Consider the following 23617-nt stretch of genomic DNA (forward strand, 5'->3'; position numbering starts at 1 on the left):
CTATTCTGTCTGCCTTTAGGAATGGAGACCAGGCCCATGTCTGCTCTTTTTAGACATGCTAGACCTGGAGCATATGTCTTTAAAGAAGGAATAAGTTATCCTCAGTCTCTTGGCAGATATCAAAATAGGGTCAATAAACTTAAGGTCTGAATAAATTCCCCTGGCCATAACTAATACTCCTGGCTGACAAATCATCCCCTCCCCTCCTTTTTTAATCTTGTTTCTCTAGACACCCTCCCCCCCTCCTGTTAAGGACAGTCTGTCTCCTGGGCTTTTTGGATTGATTAGCCCCTTTCCTTTTCTGGAATTCTTTAAAATAAATAAAGGCATACCTTAAAGAGGCAAGGCCACCCCCCTACATGCTAAGATAGCATGTAGAAGCTATAGCAAACACATGATCCAACAAACAAACACAACAAAAATTTATAATTATGTAGAATTATTATGCTTACAGCTGGTTCAGCTGAATTTATTTTTATGTGGTGTAACGGGTTTGGCATCTGGCATAGTTTTGCAACCGATTTCTGATCGCCCTCAGCTCAAGAGTGCTTCGGGGAAGAACTGAACAAAACACGAAATAAACTTATTTGGAATAGATAATCATGTCTCTACAGCAGTGGTTCCCAACCCTGGTGTCTCATCCAAAATGAGAACACAAAGCTACTTCAGGCTGATTTAGTTATTAGCTATTAGCTATTTAGAAAATAAAATAAAATGTTTATTATTTCAAAGTATGAGCAGTGTCAAGATCTATTAAACTAAAATATCATAGTCTGCAACAATGTGAAGGTCACAATATGTGTTTAGTGATAGGATCTTAAAACATCAATATTCACTTTTAATGATTGATTAATAACATAGAAGTTCATATTTTATTTAAATTCATATTTGTTTTTTTCATTTTTGTCTGTTTCTTTTTATGGAATTAACTGTGGTTGCATCCTCTGTGAAATGCTGCAAGACTGCTGCAGAGGGTTGACATTGGCTTATGACAGTTTGAGCAGAAAACAAACAGAAGCTTTTAGCCAGAGGCGATAGTACAGCAATATAGCAGAGAAAGGCGGGAAAGGAAAGGTAAGTGTCATGCAAGTTGTGACAAGAGAGGCTAGAAAAACATTTAATCTTAAACATGAGCTACTCCCTCTGTGGTAAAGGGTGGCTTTTTGTGATGTTTACCTACTGTTATTGTGACTGCGCTGCTCTGAATTCTTATTGGTGGACACCAGTCACCAGAGAGGGCAACTGAGTTTGTTGGTATTGTACTGCACTTTCAGAAGCCACTCCTTCCCTGGGATTGAGATCACCTGTTTTCTTGCCTTGATTGATTGACTGCACCTTTAGTTTTTCAACAATTCCTTGCCTTGTCACTTAAGTAATACATTATTCATTTATTTGATGCTGTTGTCAGTCACAAAGAAAATAAATATTATGCAGTGAAAATTAAAATTAAGTTTGTTCCTTGAGATACGATGACAGAGCAAGCTATTGTTTGTTCAGGTATTGTGGAAATCCTATCAGTCTTTCTGAGAGATTTAGTTTAGGGAGGTGGAAAGGCAAAATGTCCATGTGTGGCTTTAGAATGGTTGTTGTTGAGTGGGTTAAAAGAAAGAAAGATAGAAAAAAAAATACTATTTTACATAAAGTACCAACACCTGCATTTTAAATAATTTTGATAATTTTAAATATCAATGAATTCCAGTTACGCTATGAAAAAGTTTACAAATGGTTTTTCAGCAATAATAACAACTAGGCCTAAATGTCATTGTCACTTTTGTGGTTAAATTAAAGCTGTATATGCAGGTATTGTATATAATAATAATAATAATAATAATAATAATAATAATAATCAATTCATTTTGTATCCATGAGGTACTAACTGTTATCATTATTTCGTAGAAAATTGAGATGCAATCCAATTCTTTCAGAGCAGGAAATTCCCTCTCTCTTTACCATGTGGCTTGGTATTTCCCATCACTGGATTCAGCACTGCTATATGTATGGGAACAAAGATCTGGGAGGCCTGAGGTACAGTGGATCAGCCTCTGGGGACTTGGCATCAGGGCAAGGTTGCTCAATATCACTGCTGTTCACTGGTGGAGAACACTATCTTTCAGGGCCGTATTGATACAGAAAGCTGCCTGGGTCTTGCTTTCATGTTTCTCTCTGTCAAAGACACCCAGAAGAGAGGCCAGATGCACAGACACACACCCACGCATGCACATAAGCGCACACATGCAAACACTGTGTAGGAGTGTTGATGCAGACAGCAGTGTCACGTTATCTAACCTCCCATCTCCTACTATTGCCTGCTAGGGGGTCACTCTCTTTTGGTTCAGTATCAAGGACAGTTATCGCTTGTCTTTTTTTTTTTTCCTCTCACAATACCACCCATATCTGAAAATGTGACCCCAGGTTTTCAATGCACAGATTTCTTCTTTTTCCAAACGATATTCATATGAATGTGTGCATGTGTGTGTTGATAGATTCATAATCTTGAAGGAACAAAGGAATCATTGCATCGGGGCAGAAATGTTGTAAATAAAAAATACAAAAAAGCTCAAGAGAAATTTAAAAGACTTGCTACAGTGGAGACCAGAGTACAAAGATATACATAGCTGCTTGGTAATATTTGGGCCATAGCACATCGAGTGAGGTGTCCAAATGACTGTGTAAAAGCCTTCTGTGCTCACCTGCACTTCTATAAGAAACATAAGAAAGTTTACAAACGAGGCCATTCGACCTGTCATGCTTGTTTGGTGTCCATAAATATCACGTCCAATCTACTTTTGAATGTTCCCAAATTGTTGGCTTCAACCATATTGCTGGGGAGTTTGTTCCTGATTGTGACGCCTCTCTGTGTGAAGAAGTGTCTCCTGTTTTCTGTCTTGAATGCCTTGAAGCCCAATTTGTGTCCCCTGGTGCGTGTGTTGCTGCTGATCTGGAAAAGCTCCTCTGGTTTGATGTGGTCAATGCCTTTCGTGATTTTGAAGTCCCCACGTAGTCTCCTGTGTTTTAGGGTGAAAAGGTTCACTTCCATCAGTCTCTCAGTAGGACATTCCCTTCAAACCTGGAATAAGTCTGGTTGCTCTCCTCTGAACTGCCTCTAGAGCAGCGATATCTTTCTTGAAGTGTGGAGCCCAGAACTGTACACAGTATTCCAGATGAGCTCTAACTAGTGCATTGTACAGTCTGAACATCACTGCCCTTGTTCTCAATTCTACACTTTTGACAATATAGCCTACCATTTTGTTTGGTTGGGGAACGTGATGAGTCCACATAAACTCCTAGGTGTTTCTCATGCATTACTTCTTCTAGTTCTATTCCTCCCATAGTGTAATTAAAGTGGACATTTTTGTTACCTGCATGTAATACCTTGCACTTGTCCACATTGAATTTCATCTGCCAGGTGTTTGCCCACAACTGAATATTATCTAAGTCCCTTTGAATAACCTGTGCTGCCAAGATTGTATCTGCTGATCCACCTATTTTTGTATCATCTGCAAATTTGACAAGTTTGCTAACTATCCCAGAGTCCAGATCATTATTATAGATTAGAAAAAGCACAGGCCCTAATACTGATCCCTGTGGAACTCCACTAACAACCTCACTCCAGTTAGAAGTGACTCCTCTAATCGACACCCTTCTGTTTGCTATACCAGTTCATAATCCATCTACTTACATTACCCTGAATGCCTACAGCTTCCAATTTGACGATCAGTCTTTGGTGTGGAACCTTATCAAAAGCTTTTTGAAAATCTAAGTATATAATATCATATGCTTTCACGTGATCTACAGCTGCAGTTGCATGTTCAAAGAACTCTAATAAATTAGTAAGACATGATCTGCCTCGTCTAAACCCATGTTGACTATCATTAAGAATATGGTTTTCATTAACATGCTCCTTTATTTTCTGTCTAATGTTTTTTTCTAAAAATGTACAAGTAATACAGGTAAGACTGCTTGGTCTATAAACCCACAGCAACCTGTATTTTGCTGAGTGTCTCCCCAGACCTACTTTCTAAATAACAAAATATCATAGCTTCACTGTTCTTTACATTAAATGTGAAAATGAAAAAACATTTAGTTTTTTCACTCCATTTCTCAGGGGATAGAAAATAGGAAAATCACTTTGCTTGTATATGGGTTAGTAGGAGAAGGTGACAGTGCAACACTTTGTTTTTCTTTTAATCTGTATGCCACCAGGCATAAATCACCTTGGGTTATTCTGCTGAATTAAACATTAAAGTTTAGCATCTGTGTTGCATAATCATGTTATGTTCTGATTCCAAGTGTAAACACTAAGCTTAAGATATTTAAACACATAACTTCTTTCAGTGCAATCATAAGAACCTGGCACAGAGGGAATACATGAGCATTAAACAACTGGAGGGGAGGAAGACCATTGCTACATCTACCCTTCTGTGTAGAGATTCATTTGGATTTGGTCCCATCATCCTTCTGTTTCTGGTAATTGACTCTGCGGGGTTTGGGGTGGGGGGGCAATGGGAGAAATGGGTTTTGTGCAGCTGAGTTTATCTGTAGTGTGGTGACCATACGCGTGGGTGGGGGGACAGGACAGGACACTCGATCCCCCTCCCCTCTGTTGGGTGGTCTTGTCAGCTTGGTAGGTTCGGGTTACTGCACCAGCGCGACTCCTGCGGGAAAAGGGAAGCATTTGTGCTTTGGTGGTTTTGTCTGATACATGTCCAGCTCTGGCCAGGGCAGACCTTTCATTGCCCCTTGGTCTGACCTCGTTGTCAGGGGCCGCCCTTATTCTGTCCATCTGGGTCTCAAAGTGAAACTGGAGCAGATCCAGTTTTTCGCCACATGCAAACACGTGGCAAGATTCTCTTACTTTTGGTACTGGAAGGAAAAAACGCTTTCAATTCCAAGTGAGAAGAAGTTGTGGAAAAAACATTGTAACCACACATAGGGACTTGTCCCCTTTCCTATTTCTTCTTTTACCCCCTCAGGCTTTTGGGGATTGGATTTCTGGGAGCAAAGACTTGGGACATTCTGCTTCGACTCCAGCTAACGTGTACCAGCTAACATCTAATGTTGTACTCTGTACCAGTCTAATATAATGTTTATGTTGCTTTTTGCTACAGCCAATGTTTGCAGAGAATTCCTGTACTGACATTGCAGTGGTGCTGAAAGGTTGAATATTGGCTGTATTAGTCATAACATTGTTTTATCACTTCCCGAATGCACTAATCTCTTGTGGCTCTAAATGCTGCACAGTACTGTTGTATTTACACATTTAATTTAGTCTATATCTGGAATTTCAAAATTAATGTATAGTTGATTAATTTACAAACAATATTAATTGCATTAAGGAAACGTCACCTATGTGTGGCAATCAAAATGTCACTCTTGTTTGATTCTTGAATGATGGGAAAACAGCACCACTGCATTTTGCATCCATCCAGACAAACCTATGGCTGTCATTTTTGAAAAAGTTCTCTGGAGTCTACACATTTGTATTTCAAAAATGTCCTATTGTTCTGTTGTCTTAGCCTTAGCTGTAGTGCCATATTATTTTGTTATGGAGGTGAGTTACACTTCCCAGGAAATATTAAAACTGTACTAGGCTTTGTATGTTTTGAAACAGATCTTGATTCTTAACCTCTCAGAGATGTGAAGGATGTATATTGTATGCTCTGCACTAATAATAATATTCTGAAAAACATTTGTTTTGTTTGTTTCTAAACTAAACATAATTCCAAGCTTCATAAACCTCTGAGAGTTTTTGTTTATATGTACAAACAAAAATAGCCACACTATCTCACACTAGCAGGTCTTCTCCTTTCCTGCTTGGGATCTACAGGTGGTTCTGAAAGAAAGCACATTAACCCGCTAGAACAAATGTGGCCCCAGGAATAGGGGGCTAGTGTTGATTAATTCCTTTTCAGTGGGACGAGTCAGGTCACTTGTAATGGGGCACACTCTCATGTTACACAAGCTTCAGTCAGTGAACACAGAATCACCCATTTTTCCCCAGATAAATTCGTCTAACAAATATGCACTGTCAATTCGTAACGGTAATCTGTGACCTAACAATTTTAGTAATTTACTGGATATTTAAAAAAGAAAAAGAAAACCTAAATTTCCCAGTTTGTTTGTTTCAGGAGTTTAGTATACTACTACTACTACTACTACTACTACTACTACACTATAGGTATACTGAGTGATGTAACACAAAATGCCAGGGCCTCCCTGCCAAATATGCTGGATGGGTTGCTCTCTATACTCAAAGTTGACAGTCATGCAAGTCTCTCCTTTGACATTGAAACTTTTTTTTCTGCACCTGCTACACTAAGTGATATAGTTAAAAAGAGTTTCAGTACAGTTACAACATTCAAAACACTAGGCAATATAGGGTTGTTGTGCTTCAAAAATAAAAGCTGTTTTAATTGTACCATCAGCAATTTGCTGTATTTTGTCTTTCAAAGAGCATGCGCAGTTCGCCCACCACTCTCCCTGCACGGCAGTCCCCAGAATAAAATATTCATGTAAAATGTTCTGGATGGTGAAATAAACTTTTTATGACTACAAACCGCTGGATATTTCGGAAAAATAGCATGATGGGGCAATCAGATGTGCATAATGTTATTTTTTATTGATTTTCGTGACTGAAAAACCTGATTTCCCCAATTGACTCCCAGCAAAGCAGCTCCAGAGTTAGCACCCCCTTGACGTCACGGCATATTTTTTTATCTCTGATTTCTGCTACATAGAATGAGCTGGACATGAAAAACTCACTCCACTGAATATGTTTCTACTTATAGAATAACCTTTGAAAATATGGATTTTCGGTGGAGTTCCCCTTTAAAGAGTGCACAATGTCTTAATATTGGTTCGTCTTCAAAAAGTGTCTTTGAATGAACAAATTGACATGCCCACTGATGTGCTGATTGGTCGCAAAACTTAGAACATTAAAAAAAAAAAAAAAAAATCACCACATTCAAATACAATTATGTTGGACAGATTCATACCAATCTGAGTTGTCCTGTTAGAGATGGCGCCTTGGGTGCTTACGCTACACCACTGGGTATACAATAGTTTTTTGCGAAACCTCTTTTGTATCTTGAATTTGACCCACATTGTACAGTAGACCTCATTTGAAGTACCAATGAATCCATGGAATGAAAGCTAGCAGACGCATTCAGGAATGATTGCACTGAATTATATATATATTTTGTAATCCTTTAACAAATTGGAAAGGTTAGTTTATTGTTATGTAAGACTGAAATTTAATTTGGGTCTTCCGTTGAGCCAAGTTCTTTATAGATTATACTTATCAGATGGCTCTTTATGGTTGTTGCAGCCTGGGTAATGAGAGCACAAAATGCCTCTTCTCTCACTGGCACTCCTGGGTTGTCGAGTCTAGAATTGTTTTTGTTCTTGTCTACTACTTTGTACAAGACTGGATGGCACAGACAAGTGATTGTCTATGAACGTGCATGTATATATCAACACTAATTTGTCATAGCATTTTGTGTTCTTTCATATCTTTCCAAGGGCATTTTCAGTTAACATTACCGTGTGCCTGTGACTTATCGCTCACTCTTTATTATTGCATGAAGCATACGGCAAACTGTAAATGTGTTGTTAAAAAAAAAAAAAAAAAATGAAAGAAAAAATAAAAGGTGATAAAATTTGTTTCCCACCCTCGTCATAAGATAAGTGGTAATAATGAGGTTTATCATGGCAGGAGCAGCTGTTTTCCAGTTTACAGTGAGAGTGTCCATTTATAGACTACACCTTTGCTTGATAACTTAAATCCAGTCCTTTTGATCATAAGTGCTAATGCTAACCACATTACTTAGCATTTTGATTCCATGCAGTAAATGATTTGAAAGTTCTTTTTAACAATCTTCTTTTTTTTTAATTATGTCATGTCTTCCAGTGGCTCAAGCATAACTTAAAACATACACTTACTCACAGACACACACCCAGACAGACACACACACACAGACAACCACAGACATATAGATAAAGAGCACAAACAGACAATAAAAGGCGGTCATGGTTCAGGTTTGGGTATTAATCATTTGTTAAGTGACTCATAGTTTTCTCCTCATACTGTTAAGGTATTTGAGCGAGGGCCAAACCATTCATTGGGAAAGTGACAATGAGGTTTATTAAAACTGGCTGGATTTTTCTTTAGTTTTTCTGTTGTTGTTATTGTTGTTGTTTGCTGAAGCAAGAGGGGATAAATTGCATCCCAGAGTTCATAGAGCTGTGAAAAGGACAGTGTCATCATTGCATTCAGATTATATAGCACACCTGCATTTGAACTCTGTGTATAAATAACAGGCGAGGTACAGGTTTACAAAGTGCCATTGTTTTTTGCAGGATTTAAAAAAGTTGTCTTTTACTTTCCACAGTGGATCTGACAGTAAAATGATCCTAACATTAAGTAACATTTAACTAATCGCTTTTTTGGTTCATCATAAAAATAAATGACTTTGTGAATAGTGCTATTCTTTTTCATCTTTGAGAGTGAAGTGCATATAGCCAAGTGTTTTGGGGGATCATTATCTTCCAGGAATGTGAAGTTCTGCCCAAACCAAATTGTATTGCACAATACACTTAGGCCTCCATGCTGTATGTTCTGGACTGTCCTTTCATGTCTTGGTTTGTGAAGATGACCAGTCCTCTTTATGGTGCATTGCTGCCCTTTTGTGTTCGTTTTAGAATTGAACGGCAACCGTGCTAAGGTCCAGTCGAGATAACAAGTACACAATCGATAGTTTGCATATTTTGACAGTTTTCCAGTGTTGCAAATCTAAACAGTAGATGCAATGGGATGGTCTCATAAATCGGATCACTACCGAATGTGTTTCAGTTTCCAAGTACTGCTCGGTGTGTGCATGTGGTATTGTGAATAATGGCCTTGCAGCTGTGAAAGAGCTTTACTTCCTTCTGATTCCTTCTCCTTTGCCTCCTTATCCTCCTCCTCTAGTATACGATACAAAAATCAAATTGACTCTTACCCTTTTTATATTTAATTATTTATTTATTAATAGTACATAGTGGTATAGTATAGAGGGCTGTGACATGGCACTTTAAATACCAAAACATATACGACCACTGAAGGTACAACAGATCACACCAGTAACACGCACTGCATGCATGAAAAGCGTCTGTTTCAACCTAACACATGTACTAAGACTAAGACCAGCTGTACTGCATATATCGGTCTCCTGTTGTTACAGGTCAGTATATTCCTTTCCAGGGAATGGGAAAGTGGGACACAGCTAATGAGACAGAGGCTGTTTTTTCAGCCAGCCAGGGGGAGCAGTCCAGCCTCCTGTCAGGGGACCGGTGTCGGCTGGAGCACAAAGCCTCACGTCTGCTGCTTGCGTGACTCACCTGCTTACATAACTTTCCTGCCTCTCAGCCCTCATTGCTCATAGCAGCAGGGCACAGGGTTATCTGGGATTAAGGTTATGACAGAGCAGTTTAGCGATACTTGGCAGGTTGTGAATGGAAACTCACCAGAGGGGAGGATAAGCAGTGCTGCGTTTGTTGGATTTTTTAGGGGGTGGGGAGAGGGGGATGATGATTTTTTTTAAATAATGGGATGGGAACAGTTGAGTGATATTGGGGTCTTTCTCTTTTATTATTATCATCTATTATTTATTTACATTAGTAATTTATTATGATTATGATTATGATTGAGTATTTATTTTTAATTGTGCATTGTGCGGGAACACAGCAACATTACACTGTAGGGTACTTCTACTCCATTAAAAACACAATTGGTATCAAGTAGGGGAAGGGGAGGGGGTGGAGTTGTGAATTTTACCCTTTTTAACCACTGGAATTTTAAATGTAACTGAAATAGTAGTGGGGTGGTAGTGTTTTGAACATCCTCCGTGCTTTAGGATTAGTCGAATTGTACCATACAGTTATGCACACTCGCTAGACAGACACATCTCTATAAATTGCATACAGTTGTCAGAAGAGCTTCAAAAAGTAAATAGTTAATTCAGTTAAAGCATTAACTCACCTGGAGTGAAAACCAAGATATTTAGCATATTTGTGGGTCTGTTTCTGCAGTGGAATGAAGCTAGTTAGGTAGATAAAAGTAGTAGATTCTTATCATTGGGATGTTTTGACACGTTTTGCTTGGTGCTGACTTTTGAAATGAAGCACAATGTCTCCATGTTCAACAGTCCCTGGCCCGATGTCGTCTGTAGTTTCTGTGCATCTTCAAATTGATGCTTGTTGGATAAGCAAAAAGGTGAGATGAATAGTTCTTCCTGAATATCCCTCTGTTTGTGTGTTTTAAAGTCCTGCCAAATTTAAATAAGCAACCCCAATAAAGAAGTGACTGCTTTTACATACTGCTTCTGTCCATTAAGGCTGAGCTACTAGACATGGCTTTGTGTTTGGGATTGTGTCCCATATATATATTTATATGTAGACTTTATATTATATATGTATTAATATGCCATTACACTTTCTAACATTACAACCTTCAAACCAACCAGATCATCTTACACTACAACAATGATGCCCACCCAGGAAGATAATTGTTTCCTCGTTGTTTCAGGCACTATTGTGTGCAATCTGCCTAATTCTCTTTTGTTGTTCCTGTCGCAAATAAAAGTGTGTATGAGAAGAGATCACTCAAAGCCTCCTGGGAGGAAACAAGGTGGATGAGCTTTGATGTTTTGGGATGGAATATCTTTTCAGCGCTGTTGACTTTTAATTTCCTACTCTTCTTCCACAATGACACATTTGCCCCACTAGGAGAGTGTTTTTTTCATTTATTAATTAAATATAACAATAGATGTGTGGACACTGGACAGAACTAGAGACAACTAACATATTTCAGGCGTGAGACTCATCTGCAACATCATATGTCTGAAACATGTTTGTTTTTTCTAGTTCTGTACAGTCATCAAATGTGTATTGTTATATTTAATAAGAAAATGAATAATGGCTTAAAATGTATTCACCGTCTGTGAATCCATTTGTGCTTTTTTGATCATTGCATTTTGTCCACTCACCTTCTCAGCTTTTTATAGACGATCTGAATTGTCCTTGTACAATGAAGCTTGTGCATCATTTTAGGTCTACAAAGCAGACTTCTGTTAAAATACTATCAGCAACAATATACATATATTTCATTATAAGTATTAATATTTAATGATTGATAAATACTAATCAACTTTCCCTGTGTAACAGTGCGGCACAAAATCTCCCTGCTCTCAAAAATACAAGTATCAGGCACAATGAATATACAAAAAAAAAAATAATAATAATAAAAAAATAAAATAAATAAATAATAATAGTAATATATATAGGAGTGCACGCTGTTGACCTTTGACCAAAGAGAAAAGTATTTGATCAATGCATAATACCAGTGCTCACTTATGGCTGTACAAACCTGGTCACTGGAAACTGGGAATGACACAAAGAATGTTAAAATGATAATGGGCTGGACCTCTTGCAAAAAGAGCAGATCAAAGATGGACAAAGTTAAGTATTGAATGTATACGGACATAATACATAGAAAATTGCCACATAAAAGATGGGAAGATAAAATCAACTTTTTACCATTTTGTGAGGAGAGCCACTAGGGGGCAGGAGGCGAGTTCTTAGAGAGACAGCTGAGCAGAGAATAAATCACAGCAAATCGTGTAGGCCAGATTTATGAGTGAAGTGAATGCACAACCTCAAGTGCAGGCCAAAGTCCTGGCGTTTGACAACGATTACACAGACATCTGTTAACCTTTCTTGAGAGAGAGAGAGAAAAATTTAACAGATCGTTTGATATCTTTTAATATTGAATATGTCTGGGGACTTGGTTGTTGTCATGTCTAGAAACCATTTGAACCACTCTCTAAAATAAGCATGGTGCCTGTGTGGAAGAGCTGGTCAGGTTTTATAGTGCTTTGTATAAGCTCATGTCCAGTGTTTCAGGTTATTCCCATACAAATTGAACAGATAGTCCTCTTAGTGTCATGGTGACAGGAGGCCTTGCTACGTAACACAATCCTAACTACCTTTTTACAGTCTCTTGATCTGTCCAAATCCACTGTGACTGCCATACTAAAGACTGGGGCAGGTGATTTAAGTGTATAGACTTAAAAGTAATGCTGGTGTGTTTGAATATATATATTCCCTTTTGATGTATTTAACCTTAATACAATGGTTTGTCTGAGTTTTGTATGTCAGACTGTACATTTAGTCAGATCTGCTGTGCCTTTCCATTATTCAGTTATTAAGCCATATAACAATAAAGATTAACAAAAAACGCTCAGATGACCCCAAATTCCATTGAAATGTTCAAGACTTTGTAAATCACCATCACATTTTGACTACACAAGTCATCAGATAGAGGTAAAGCCAAACGATCCATTGCTTCCAAAAGGGCTTGACCACATAATTATAGTTTGAAATCAGACCAATTGCTCTGAGTGAAGAGACAGAATCTATCTGTTGGATGTCTCTAGGGTGTTGTTATTTTTGATTATCAGACTTAATATACAGTAGTGCAGTACTTCCCACACTTGATCCTGAATATCCGAGCCTGCAGGTTTTTGTTGCTGTTGAGTTCTAAATTACTTAAGTGGAAGTGGAAGGAATTCAGATCTATTACTTATTTCAACAAAACAAATTATTAAAAAAAATTGGCTGTTAAATTAGCTAGTTTAAGTAAGGATTTAATGAACTAACTACAAATTCTTCCTCAGCTCTTCCTCAGTCAACTATGAACTAGAAATACAGTTGATTCTGTTGCTTGATACAAAGCCAAGTTTGGTTCTTGGGATACACTGTATGTTATTGTTTTTGTCTGTTTTGGATGCAGACTGAACTTTTAATTAACCTGGCACTTTCTCATTATTTGCCATTATCAGTAAAAGAGAGGAGGCTTCAACTCCAAACTGCCTGCTGTTTTCTTACGGCTTTCAACAGCCCTGAACTGGCCTGCTTTATTACCACTGTTTATTTTTTGGAGATTCTAACAGGCTTGTGTATTCCCAGTGCAGTATTGTCTGTATTGAAGACGTTGACCTTAGAAACAGCCCTGGAGTGTCTGATTTCTCTGAATTGAATTAGCTTCTGTCCACCCCCCTTAATCCCCCTACACACATATGTAATAAGTACAGGCAACAAGTCTTATATTCACAATTGGTTGACTTTTTATTTCTCTACTGTAGAATTATACAGTTATCTTTTGGGTGTGTGTGTGTGTATACAGTTGTATATGAAACTATTCACACACTTCATTTGAAACAGTTTAAAAGAACATTATCAGCAATACCTATTTCTCAATTATATATTTTTGGAGATTGTTGGAACAGTGATTCAGCCTAGAAAAAATTCCAGTTCATGGAACTGAATGTAAGATAGCAGGTGTGGAAAGTATGTGTAGGTTTATATGTGTATGTGTATGGGTATGCATCTGTAATTAATGGTTTCTTCACATTATCATGTTTTGCATTCTCCCATAAATAGTTTCTTACAAGTTAACTAACATTTTAATGACAGGAAATGGTGCAGGGGCGTATATCACAGTTGCACAACAATGCTTGACAACTGAGGATATACAGCAAGGTGTGGTTAGGTGTTCATTTGCTTCCTCTTTGTACATCCTGTCAATAAGATGTGTTCTTTCCAGAAAGTGGTATTAAACAGACAGCATGGTAGTGTAAAGAGACTACCGTTACACAGTATTCTGAAACCCATTGTTGAACTGTGCATCATATTCAGACCTACAAAGGGCATGTTTGCTGGAATAACTTACCCATCATTAACTGGGAGTTGGTTAAGAAATGCTCTAAAATTCTCTTATTTTGCTCAAGATTACTTTTTCAAATGCTATACTTTGGGCTAGCCCAAATCAAAATGATGTACCGAAAAATCACAAATTACAGACCTGTGCCTTGGTTTTATTTATTGCCAAACTCCTTTGTTTTGATTTGATCTAGGCCTTTGTATACAGTGTACAGGAGTAACACACACATGGTAAAAACAACCAAATCCATGCATGAAAGCGTATGCAAATGCTTTACAGATAGCAATCTATATAGAGGGGAAAAACAAGAACACACAGGAAAGGTATAGAAACACACAATGCATGTAATAAAAAAAAAAGAAACATGCAATCGATTAACCTTGAAGATGCCACATATTTGCCATTGGAATGGGGCTCCAACTTTTAGAGTAAAGGAATCCAACATAGATGCAATACATGTGTGTTCATAACGCCCCATATGAATTGCTGATGAACTCTACAGTAATGCTACCAAATGTGCTCCCTAACCTGTCTTTAATTGCAAGCATGTCTTAGTGCACTCTGCCCTGTTTAAGCAGCTGTGAATCACTTTCTCATCCTCCAGGACACCTATACAGTACTGTGCAAAAGTTTTAGGCAGGTGTGAAAATATACTGTAAAGTAAGTGCTTTCAAAAATAGACATTAATAGATTATATTTATCAATTAAGTAAATGCAAAGTGAGTGAACAGAAGAAAATCTACATCAAATCCATATTTGTTGTGACCACCCTTTGCCTTCAAAACAGCATCAATTCTTCTAGGTACACTTGCACAAAGTCAGGGATTTTGTAGGCATATAGTCAGGTGTATGATTAAACAATTATACCAAACAGGTGCTAATGATTGTCAATTCAATATGTAGGTTGAAACACAATCATTAACTGAAACAGAAATTGCTGTGTAGGAGGAATAAAACTGGGTGAGGAACAGCCAAACTCATCTAACAAGGTGAGGTTGCTGAAGACAGTTTACTGTCATACTGTCAAACATTGGACTGGAGGGCTGGAGAGCGGTACACGAATGAGTGTCTGCAGGCAACAGTGAATCATGGTGGAGGTTCCTTGCAAGTTTGGGGCTGTATTTCTGTAAATGGAGTTGGGGATTTGGTCAGAATGAAAGGTCTCCTCAATGCTGAGAAGTACATGCAGATGCTTATCCATCATGCAATACCATCAGGGAGGCATTTGATTGGCACCAAATTTATTCTGCAACATGACAACGGCCCCAAACACACAGCGAAAGTCATTAGGAACTATCTTCAGCATAAAGACGAACAGGGAGTCCTGGAAGTGATGGTATGGCCCCCACAGAGCCCTGAGCTCAACATCATCCAGTCTGTCTGGGATTACATGAAGAGAGAGAAGCAACTGAGGCTGCCTAAATCCACAGAAGAACTGTGGTTAGTTCTCCAAGATGTTTGGGCCAACCTACCTTCCAAGTTCCTTCAAAATCTCTGTGCAAGTGTACCTAGAAAAATTGATGCTGGTTGATGGTCATACCAAATATGGATTTGATGTAGATTTTTCTTCTGTTCACTCACTTTGCATTTTGTTAATTGATAAATATAATCAATTAACATGTCTATTTTTGAAAGCATTCTTACTTTACAGCATTTTTTCACACCTGCCTAAAACTTTTGCACAGTACTGTATATATAAAGTAATACTCATCTTTTGTGCCTGCTACAGCACAGCACTCACTCACTCACTCACTCACTTTAAGCAATATTTCAGTTTGTTTTCAAACGTCAACTTGTGTTTATAACTGTCTGCCTCGGTCATGTCTAAAATTTAGTGCAGTGTTTATAAAGGAATTGCACACTGTGTTCCTTTGAAAAGCATTGTTATGCTTTGTTAATCACTTCTCATTGACGATGTGCCAGATTGCATCTGGAGCTTTTTTTGTGCAAATTTTCAAAACTGCATCGCATGAGGCTCTGTCTGCCCCCTGACTACTAATAGCCTGCATTTGCATCGGTGGACTGCAGCCTTAGCAAATTCAAAAGAGAGATTCTGTTTGCCTGCTTACCTTAGTCAAGATGGCTAATCTGTTATGTAGTGTCATATCACCATAGCTGCTGTTAGCCATGAGTTGTTACAGATTCTCCCTTTGAGAAACTACTTTTGCACTGCCATATATGAATCTGCAAGGGATGCAAAAAAAGTTTAATTAGCTCTAAAACACTTTTTTTTCATTTTTATAGGAACAAGCCACATATTCTCTATAGAGTTCTTCATTTTCCCATCTGTGGAAGGATTGTGGGAACGGAATTGTATTTTTCCTGTTTAAGGCTCATGTTTTTAGTTATAATTTTGTCTATTTTATAATTTTGTCACGACTATGAATTGGGTTTATGCAGAAACACAGTTGTTTGGTACAATGCCAAGATTTTCCCTGGTGTGTGTATGTGTGCCTTATGGATTTCATTAGTGCTCTTTGATATCCAGTAAATCCAGTACATGAACTGTAGACAGGGGCTTTGGGGACTGTGAGCGAGTGCCACCAGACCCACAATATCATCTGAAACGTCACTTATATCTGATAAGGACTAAAATAATTCAGGTAGTTTAAATAAATCACTGATAACAGGGATCCTTGAGGACCAGGGTTGAGAACATTGCAAATTCATTTTGTCTTAGTTTGGACCCAGGTAACAGTACATACAGTGACATTATCTGTAGGCCGAATATTATGACTTGTTGATCAATAGCACATTTCAGTAGATACGGGCTTCACACTGGTATTACCGTTTATAATCTATAGCTGTGCCCCTTATTTATGATCCCCGTTACATGATGAAATTGTGGTGGTTGTGTACTGATGAGAAGTGGTGAAAAAGTCCATCAGTGAGTGGATCAATGAAAGCAGTATAGGCATCTACGAAAATTACAAACACGTTTTGGCATGTTTTTTTCATATAGAGAGTTGTACAATCTGGAACAAACTACCCAGTGATATGGTTGAAGCCAACATTCAAAAATAAATGGATGTGATCCTTGGATCACTAAGTTATTAATGGACACCAAATGAGCACGATGAGTTGAATGGCCTCCTCGTTTGTAAACTTTCTTATGTTGAAAGCAGACTGGAAGGAATAATTCTGAAAATAAGTTACCAGAATAGTTTTTTTTAGGAAGATGGGGAAGAGGGAAGCAAATGAGGTGATTAGGTACAGTGGATAGGGACATGAGAAAGAAAGAGTTTGAAGAACACGTTACATTTGACTAAATTCAGTGTAGAGCCAGGTTGCGCAATGGTAACCACATGTAGGCAAGTGAAGGAAGGGGAGAAATTCAGGCCTCCCAACCCCCCTGAAATGTCCACAGAAAGGGCATTTCAGGATAATTATTTTATTTTCGTTGACCAGGATACACTTTTACATATGTGGGGCTGGGGAAGACTTAACCACTGGAGAAAATGATAGTAGATGGCCAATGTGAGCTAATTTTAAGATTGCAGATTCAGTGCAGTACAGAATTCAAAAGCTCATAGTTCCATGGAAATTGCTTTAAAATAAAATACAGTAATTGTAGGCTTTCTCAAACCAGTGTAAATCACTGCTCAATCTAACTCTCTAGCTCTTTTAGAGGAGTCATTCTTTATTGGCACAAAAGCCTGGGCTTTGCTAGAGTCTAATAGAATTCCTTCCGACTGTTAAAGGTCATATTGAGGAATATTTTATTAAAATAAAGGATGAACAACAAAAAAAGTTTCAATATTAGTAATACAATGATGTACTCTGTTTACTTGGATTTGTGAGCTATGTTTTAAATAACATATTATTCCAGTGCTGGAGATGTCTGGAAGAGTGTCATTGAAGTTATTCATCTCAGCACTACAGTTTCACATTTAAATGTCTATGTATGTCCTGGAAGAAGTTTTCACACTTGCAATGCAGTTTACTGCTCTGTGATTGTGAAGTAACACAAGGAGGGCTTTTTTTTTGTTAATGTATTCTTTAGAGAGAGAGATGTAGGAAATAGATTATTTAATGATTATGTGCTTACCAGCAGTGTCTGACAATAAGGGCCTGCTAGAGATGTTAACTGTTTTATAGTGTGATTAATGTCAAAGAACAAGGATTTATGAAATCCACTTACCGAGCAGAAACTCAATGTCAATTTCAGCTTTGTTCTGAAGTTTCGTACTCATAGCACCTCACTTGCCTGAGGTTGGATTAAGTTTGTGTATTTTAAGGTTGTAGGTGAAACTCTACGTTTACAGTTTGCTCCCAGATGGAAAAAAAATACCTGCTGCTATATTGCCAATGGCACATATAAGATGCAGTACATTCACTTGCAGTGATTGGAATGACTAAACATTGGACATTTCTGAAGAAACAGTTGTTCAGAGATGTTCAGTTTTAAATCTGAAGGTTGTATTTTTTTTTTTTTTTTTTTTTTTTGCAAGAGCTAAACATGTAATGATAAACAATGTATTGTTGGGAAATGCAAGGCAAATAGTTTTTGTTCAGAAATTATCCAGTTCCCACATGGCTGATTGTCCACTAGAAACTCTTGCAGCTGTTGTTCAGCTATAAGTGTCACCTGAGTCAGTGTCATTCTATACCCTTTTCAGGAAACACCATTCTAAATAGCTGAATTATTTGTTGTGTAGCACTATAGGACACAGTGGAGTAATACAGGACTGAGGACTCTCCTCAGTCCTCATCCTCCTTGACCTCTCCGCGGTATTTGACACCATTGATCACTCCATCCTCCTCTCCTGCCTTGCTGACCTTGGAATCTCTGGGACTGCTCTCACCTGGTTCTCCTACCTCAGTGACCGGTCCTACCAAGTGACATGGCAAGGCTCCTCATCCACCCCCCAACCTCTCCTCACAGGCGTTCCCCTAAGGCTCCGTCCTGGGCCCGCTCCTGTTCTCTCTCTACACTCACTCCCTGGGCCCCCTCATCGCTTCCCATGGTTTCTCCTACCACTTCTACGCTGATGATGCCCAGATCTTCCTGTCTTTTCCCTCTTCTGACCCTCTCATCCCCTCACGCATCTCTTCCTGCTTGTCTGCTATTTCCGCCTGGATGCACTCGCACCACCTTAAGCTCAACCTCTCCAAATCGGATCTCCTCTTTTCCCCCCACTCTTCCTCACCTTCTGCTGACCTCCCCATCTCGATCCCCTTGGAATCCACCACACTCTCTCCTTCTTCTTCCGCAAAAAATCTAGGAGTCACCCTCGATCCTGCGCTCTCCTACACCCAGCACATCACCACTCTGACACGCACCTGCAGATTCTTCCTGAGCAACATACGCCGGATCCGTCCCTTCCTCACCAACTACTCGACTCAGCTACTCGTCCAGTCACTGGTCCTCTCCTGCCTGGACTACTGCAACTCCCTCCTGGCCGGCCTGCCTGCATCTACTACCTGCCCACTCCAGCTCATCCAGAACTCTGCGGCTCGTCTGGTATTCTCTCTGCCATGATTCGCACACGCTACTCCACTGCTCCGCTCCCTCCACTGGCTCCCGATAGCGGCACGCATTCAGTTCAAGACTTTGACCCTCACCTACCGCTGTCTCGACCACACTGCACCAAGCTACCTTCAGTCACTCGTCTCTCCATACATCCCCTCCAGACAACTGCGTTCCTCCAGTGCCAGAAGGCTAACTCTGCCTCCTCTCCACTCTCCTTCCTCCAGAGCCCGCTCCTTCTCATCCCTGGCCCCTAAATGGTGGAACGACCTGCCCACCGAAGTCAAAACAGCAGAGTCCTTGACCTCATTCCGGCACTTACTCAAGACGCATCTTTTCCGACAGTACTTGTAATATTAGTCCTCTATCCCTGCTAGATAGCACTTCACAGTTTTATTTGCTTCTCGCGTTCTTGATTGTTTTCCTCCTTGCTCCCTTTCCCGTAGCCCTCGTCTGTAACCCTACATCTTGACAGCACTTAGCTTTCACCGTCCAGGATGTAGGAAGTCACTTACCGTACTTGTGTAAATTGTAAATTGGAATTTGTAAAATGTATTTTGAATTGCTGTTTTAGACAAATTGAATTTGTAATGATTGATGCCTTGTACTTCTCTGTATTTTTGCACTTTGTTTGCACTTATGTTGTAAGTCGCCCAGGATAAGGGTGTCTGCCAAGAAAAAATAAATAAATAAATAAATAAATAAAAAAAAAATAATAATAATACAGTTAAGTTTGATAACATTTGTGGGTTCAAATAGCATATCAGTGCCATGGTTTACACTGCTTTTTAACCAAATTATTAAAACAAACCTAGATGATTGCAGTTAACAGTGGATATAATTATCTTAATATTTTACTTGAAATTCTTTGGGGATAGAAAACAAAGTAAAATTAGCTGAATAACAAGACAATATTGTTTTTATTTGTTCATTCTTTCCTTCTTAAATGAATAGATAATGGGGCCAAATGCATGATTGTTGTCTTAAGTTTATTGCAGTCTGTCTGTCCAGATCAGGCTTCCAGCCTGTTTACTTATAGGGGAAAAAAATAAAAATAAAAATTCTCTTTGAGTTTCTTGAACCCGTAAAAAAAAAAAAAAAAAAAAAAGTCAGTGCCAGCTGTTGTCTTGGCTAACTCTCACTTCCTTTCATGAATATTTTTCTTCTTCATTTTTTTTGAGAATTGAAACTGACGTCGCCTTTGTTTTCAAAATACGGGGGAGAGGGGGTGGAAGGGAGGGAGTGCTGGCGCTGAGGCGAGGTAGGCGCAGTGTGTTTCTACAAGTCATTAGCTGTGCAGTTTGGATGCAAGCCAGAGCTCCTGCTTTCCTTTCCCTTTCTCTCCCCTTTCCATGGTCTCTGACAACCCTGCCTGAACCAACAGCTCCTGACGAGAGTGTGACACTAGACAGACCATTCCTTAAAAAGATGCACACCCTGTAGGCCTAGAGTACTCACATCAAACAAATCCGTATTAACTAGATGTTCTCTTTTGAATCAGCCTTCTCTTTAAATGTTCAAAAATATCACATTGAACTGTAGAAAACTATTTATATCTACAGATTGGTGACAAATTAAAGGAAAAACCAACATAAAGTGTCTCAGTAAGTTGTTGGGCACCACGAACCTCCAGAACAGCTTCAATGCTCTTGGCACAGATTGTACGAGTCTCTGGACTCTACTGGAGGGATGGAACACCATTCTTCCAAAAGATATTCCTTCATTTGGGGTTTTGATGTTGGTGTTGTAGAGTGCTGTCTAACACGGTCCACGGTCCTGTCTAATACACTGTCCATTCAGAATCTCCCATAGGTGTTCAATTGGTGACTGCGAAGGCCATAGCATATGATTCACATCATTTTCATACTCATCAAACCTTTCAGTGACCCTGTACCATTCTCTTGGTGTCGCCACACATGCACTCACCCACTTGTCGAGAACACTAGCCAGCAGTCTTTGTGACTGAAGATCCTGCCATTCATGCCCCAATAATGACCCCTCTTTCAAAGTAACTTAGATCCTTTTCTCTTGCCATCTTGATCCAAAATCGAGGTTAACTGGGCCTGCTCAGCATCAGTTATTAAAGTGCATCTCCCTGCTTTTTACTTGGGTGCCAGCATTGGAAGAGGTTCCTCGTGCATAACTGTGCCAAATCAGATATCACTCTGATAAGGTGCAGTCATCTTGCTCAAAGGGACAGGCCAGGGAAGTTTCCATCTAACTTCCATTCAGCTAGGCCTGTTTAATGTAATATATATGTATACATTGTACATTACTTAAAATATGATGTTGACTCAAGATACAGTACCCTCTAATAATTTTGGAGCATTAAGGGAAATTTTAAATATATCCACTTAATCATGTCATTAGACCACTTAAGAAGCTGAGAGCTGCACTGAAACAAAATGCAGACGATTCTGTGGTGCACCGGGAACTGATTTTGACCACCCCTGATTTTAGAGCTGCTGTGGCATTCTGCTGTATTAAAAACATGTAGACAAATTATAAAGATCATATGTGTGTGACACATCACCAGGCATGGAAAAGAGGGGGCACCAACACGGGATCCAATGCAGACAGCTTGGACTAAGGGTATAGAAATATTGTGAGGAAAAATGGGTGACTGAAATGGTTTTGGGAAATTCAACAAGGCAGCTATCATGTTATTTTAACATTTTGTGGAGGGCTTTACTTGTGTCGGAGTGTTTCGAATGGTCTTTGTCATTGTTATTACACAGAGACACTATGAAAGATTTGTGTATCAACCAAATTGAAAAACTACTGATGTGCAACCCATCGAAGAAATAATAAGTGATTTGTGGTCAGTTTTAAAACATTTGCTTGTGCGTTTACTATTCCATTCAGTTTAAGTACAATTACAATTTATTTTTTCCTTCCCCAAGTGCCTTTTTTGTTTTTGTTTGAAAGACAATTGATAAACATAGTACTTCGCTGATCCAACTGGAGTGCAGTTGTGCTCTGCGATCAGTCTCCGGCAACGGGAATGTCTACATTAAAAACAAAACACAAGACAACAGAGGACTGATTCAGAAAGGTGATTGATAGTGCATTGATTCTTCCGGACGAGTTTAAACAAGCATGCCGTATGTGATATGTGAATATGTGATGGCCCCAGCAAAAAAGCAAGAAAGGCTTAGTTGCTTGTGAGGAAGAGTAGTAGCATATGGTGCTCTGTGATTGTGGGTTGTAAACTTTTTTCTTTCTTTCTCATGATGGCTTTGTACTTGCAGAATCCTGGAAGGGTGCAGAGGTTTTCCTGTGCTGAGCAAACTGTTCGGACAATGCTAAGCTATAAGGATGTGACGCATAAGCTTCTGGACTTCTCAAAGCCCTTGGCAAAAACAGAAGGTCATTTTGAACTTCCTGGCCAGTGTGCATTGTAGGGGTTTGGGATTCTATGAAATTTGAGTTTGTGAAGTGTGAAATGCACACAAATAAATGAGCTACCCTGACCATAGGGCCCCATAGTCATCTTTCAGGCAGGATGGGATTTTAAAGTTGCCCTTAAAGACATTAGCGTGCACAATTAATATAATCTGTGCCAAGGTGAATATTGCACCAATACAGTGCGCAGCAAATGGGGAACACTGCTTAGCTGTTCATTTAGACCCACTGAATGAAAAAAACTATTTGATCAGAGTAATTACATATAGGATATACATTGCCTATAGAAAGACCACACCCCCTTTCTAAATGTCCAAATTTTGTTGCCATAAAGCCTGGAATAAAAACACACACAAACAAATCTTCCATTTATCTGCATATTCTGTATATACCACACAGCCTCCAAGTGAAAAAAATATTATAGAAATGTGTAGAACATTAATTAAAAATAAACACTGAAATAGCTAGGTCCAGGACCAGGATCGGAAAACCTTGCACTGCAGTAGACCTACACAAGACATAGCATGAAATAAGGAACAGAGTACTCTTAAAATACCATGACTGGCCTGTTTTCGAGTGAAGAGTCAGCATGGGCTATATGTAGCTGCAGCAACAATGGTGTCTGATATTTCTTTTGGCTCAGACTTTGTCGAACCAGCCTTGAATGTTGTGCAACACAGCACATGAAGACACAAGAAAATAGAGGAACCAGAATTGAAACTAATATTTAAAAAAAACTAAAAAATTACCAACAAAAAAAAAACTTTCTCTAATTATAACCTAATAGGGCTGTGCTGAATTTGGCAAGGTTTTTTGCAACCAGTAGCACCCAGTTTCTCAGTCTCCAGCACCTACCCTCTCTCTCTTTCTCATTGGTAGTTCTTTAGTTTGGAGACCCTCATTTAGTCTGAAAAAAAGAAAATGAACAGTGTGGAACAGTGTGATCTGCAATGAAATCTAGATTTAGTTTCATAGACGACCGC

The 23617-nt window shown here is 38.9% G+C and overlaps 1 protein-coding gene across 4 annotated transcripts in view; it reads left to right on the plus strand.

The window, feature by feature from the left end:
- The window catches only part of rad51b (RAD51 paralog B), a 205123-nt gene that overhangs the window by 58658 nt on the left and 122848 nt on the right, over window positions 1–23617 (plus strand). The window contains exons 7-8 of one of the 4 annotated variants that reach the window (XM_066694441.1): window positions 4336–4467; window positions 4974–5742. The exons of the other annotated variants lie outside the window; for them this stretch is intronic. Coding sequence (XP_066550538.1) covers window positions 4336–4467; window positions 4974–5084 — 243 coding nt within the window. The 3' untranslated portion in view covers window positions 5085–5742. Of the gene's footprint in view, window positions 1–4335; window positions 4468–4973; window positions 5743–23617 lie in introns of those variants that run through there. 4 annotated transcript variants of the gene reach the window in all.

Source organism: Amia ocellicauda, chromosome 21 (assembly GCF_036373705.1).
Source record: "Amia ocellicauda isolate fAmiCal2 chromosome 21, fAmiCal2.hap1, whole genome shotgun sequence".
Classification (NCBI taxonomy): Eukaryota; Metazoa; Chordata; class Actinopteri; order Amiiformes; family Amiidae; genus Amia; species Amia ocellicauda.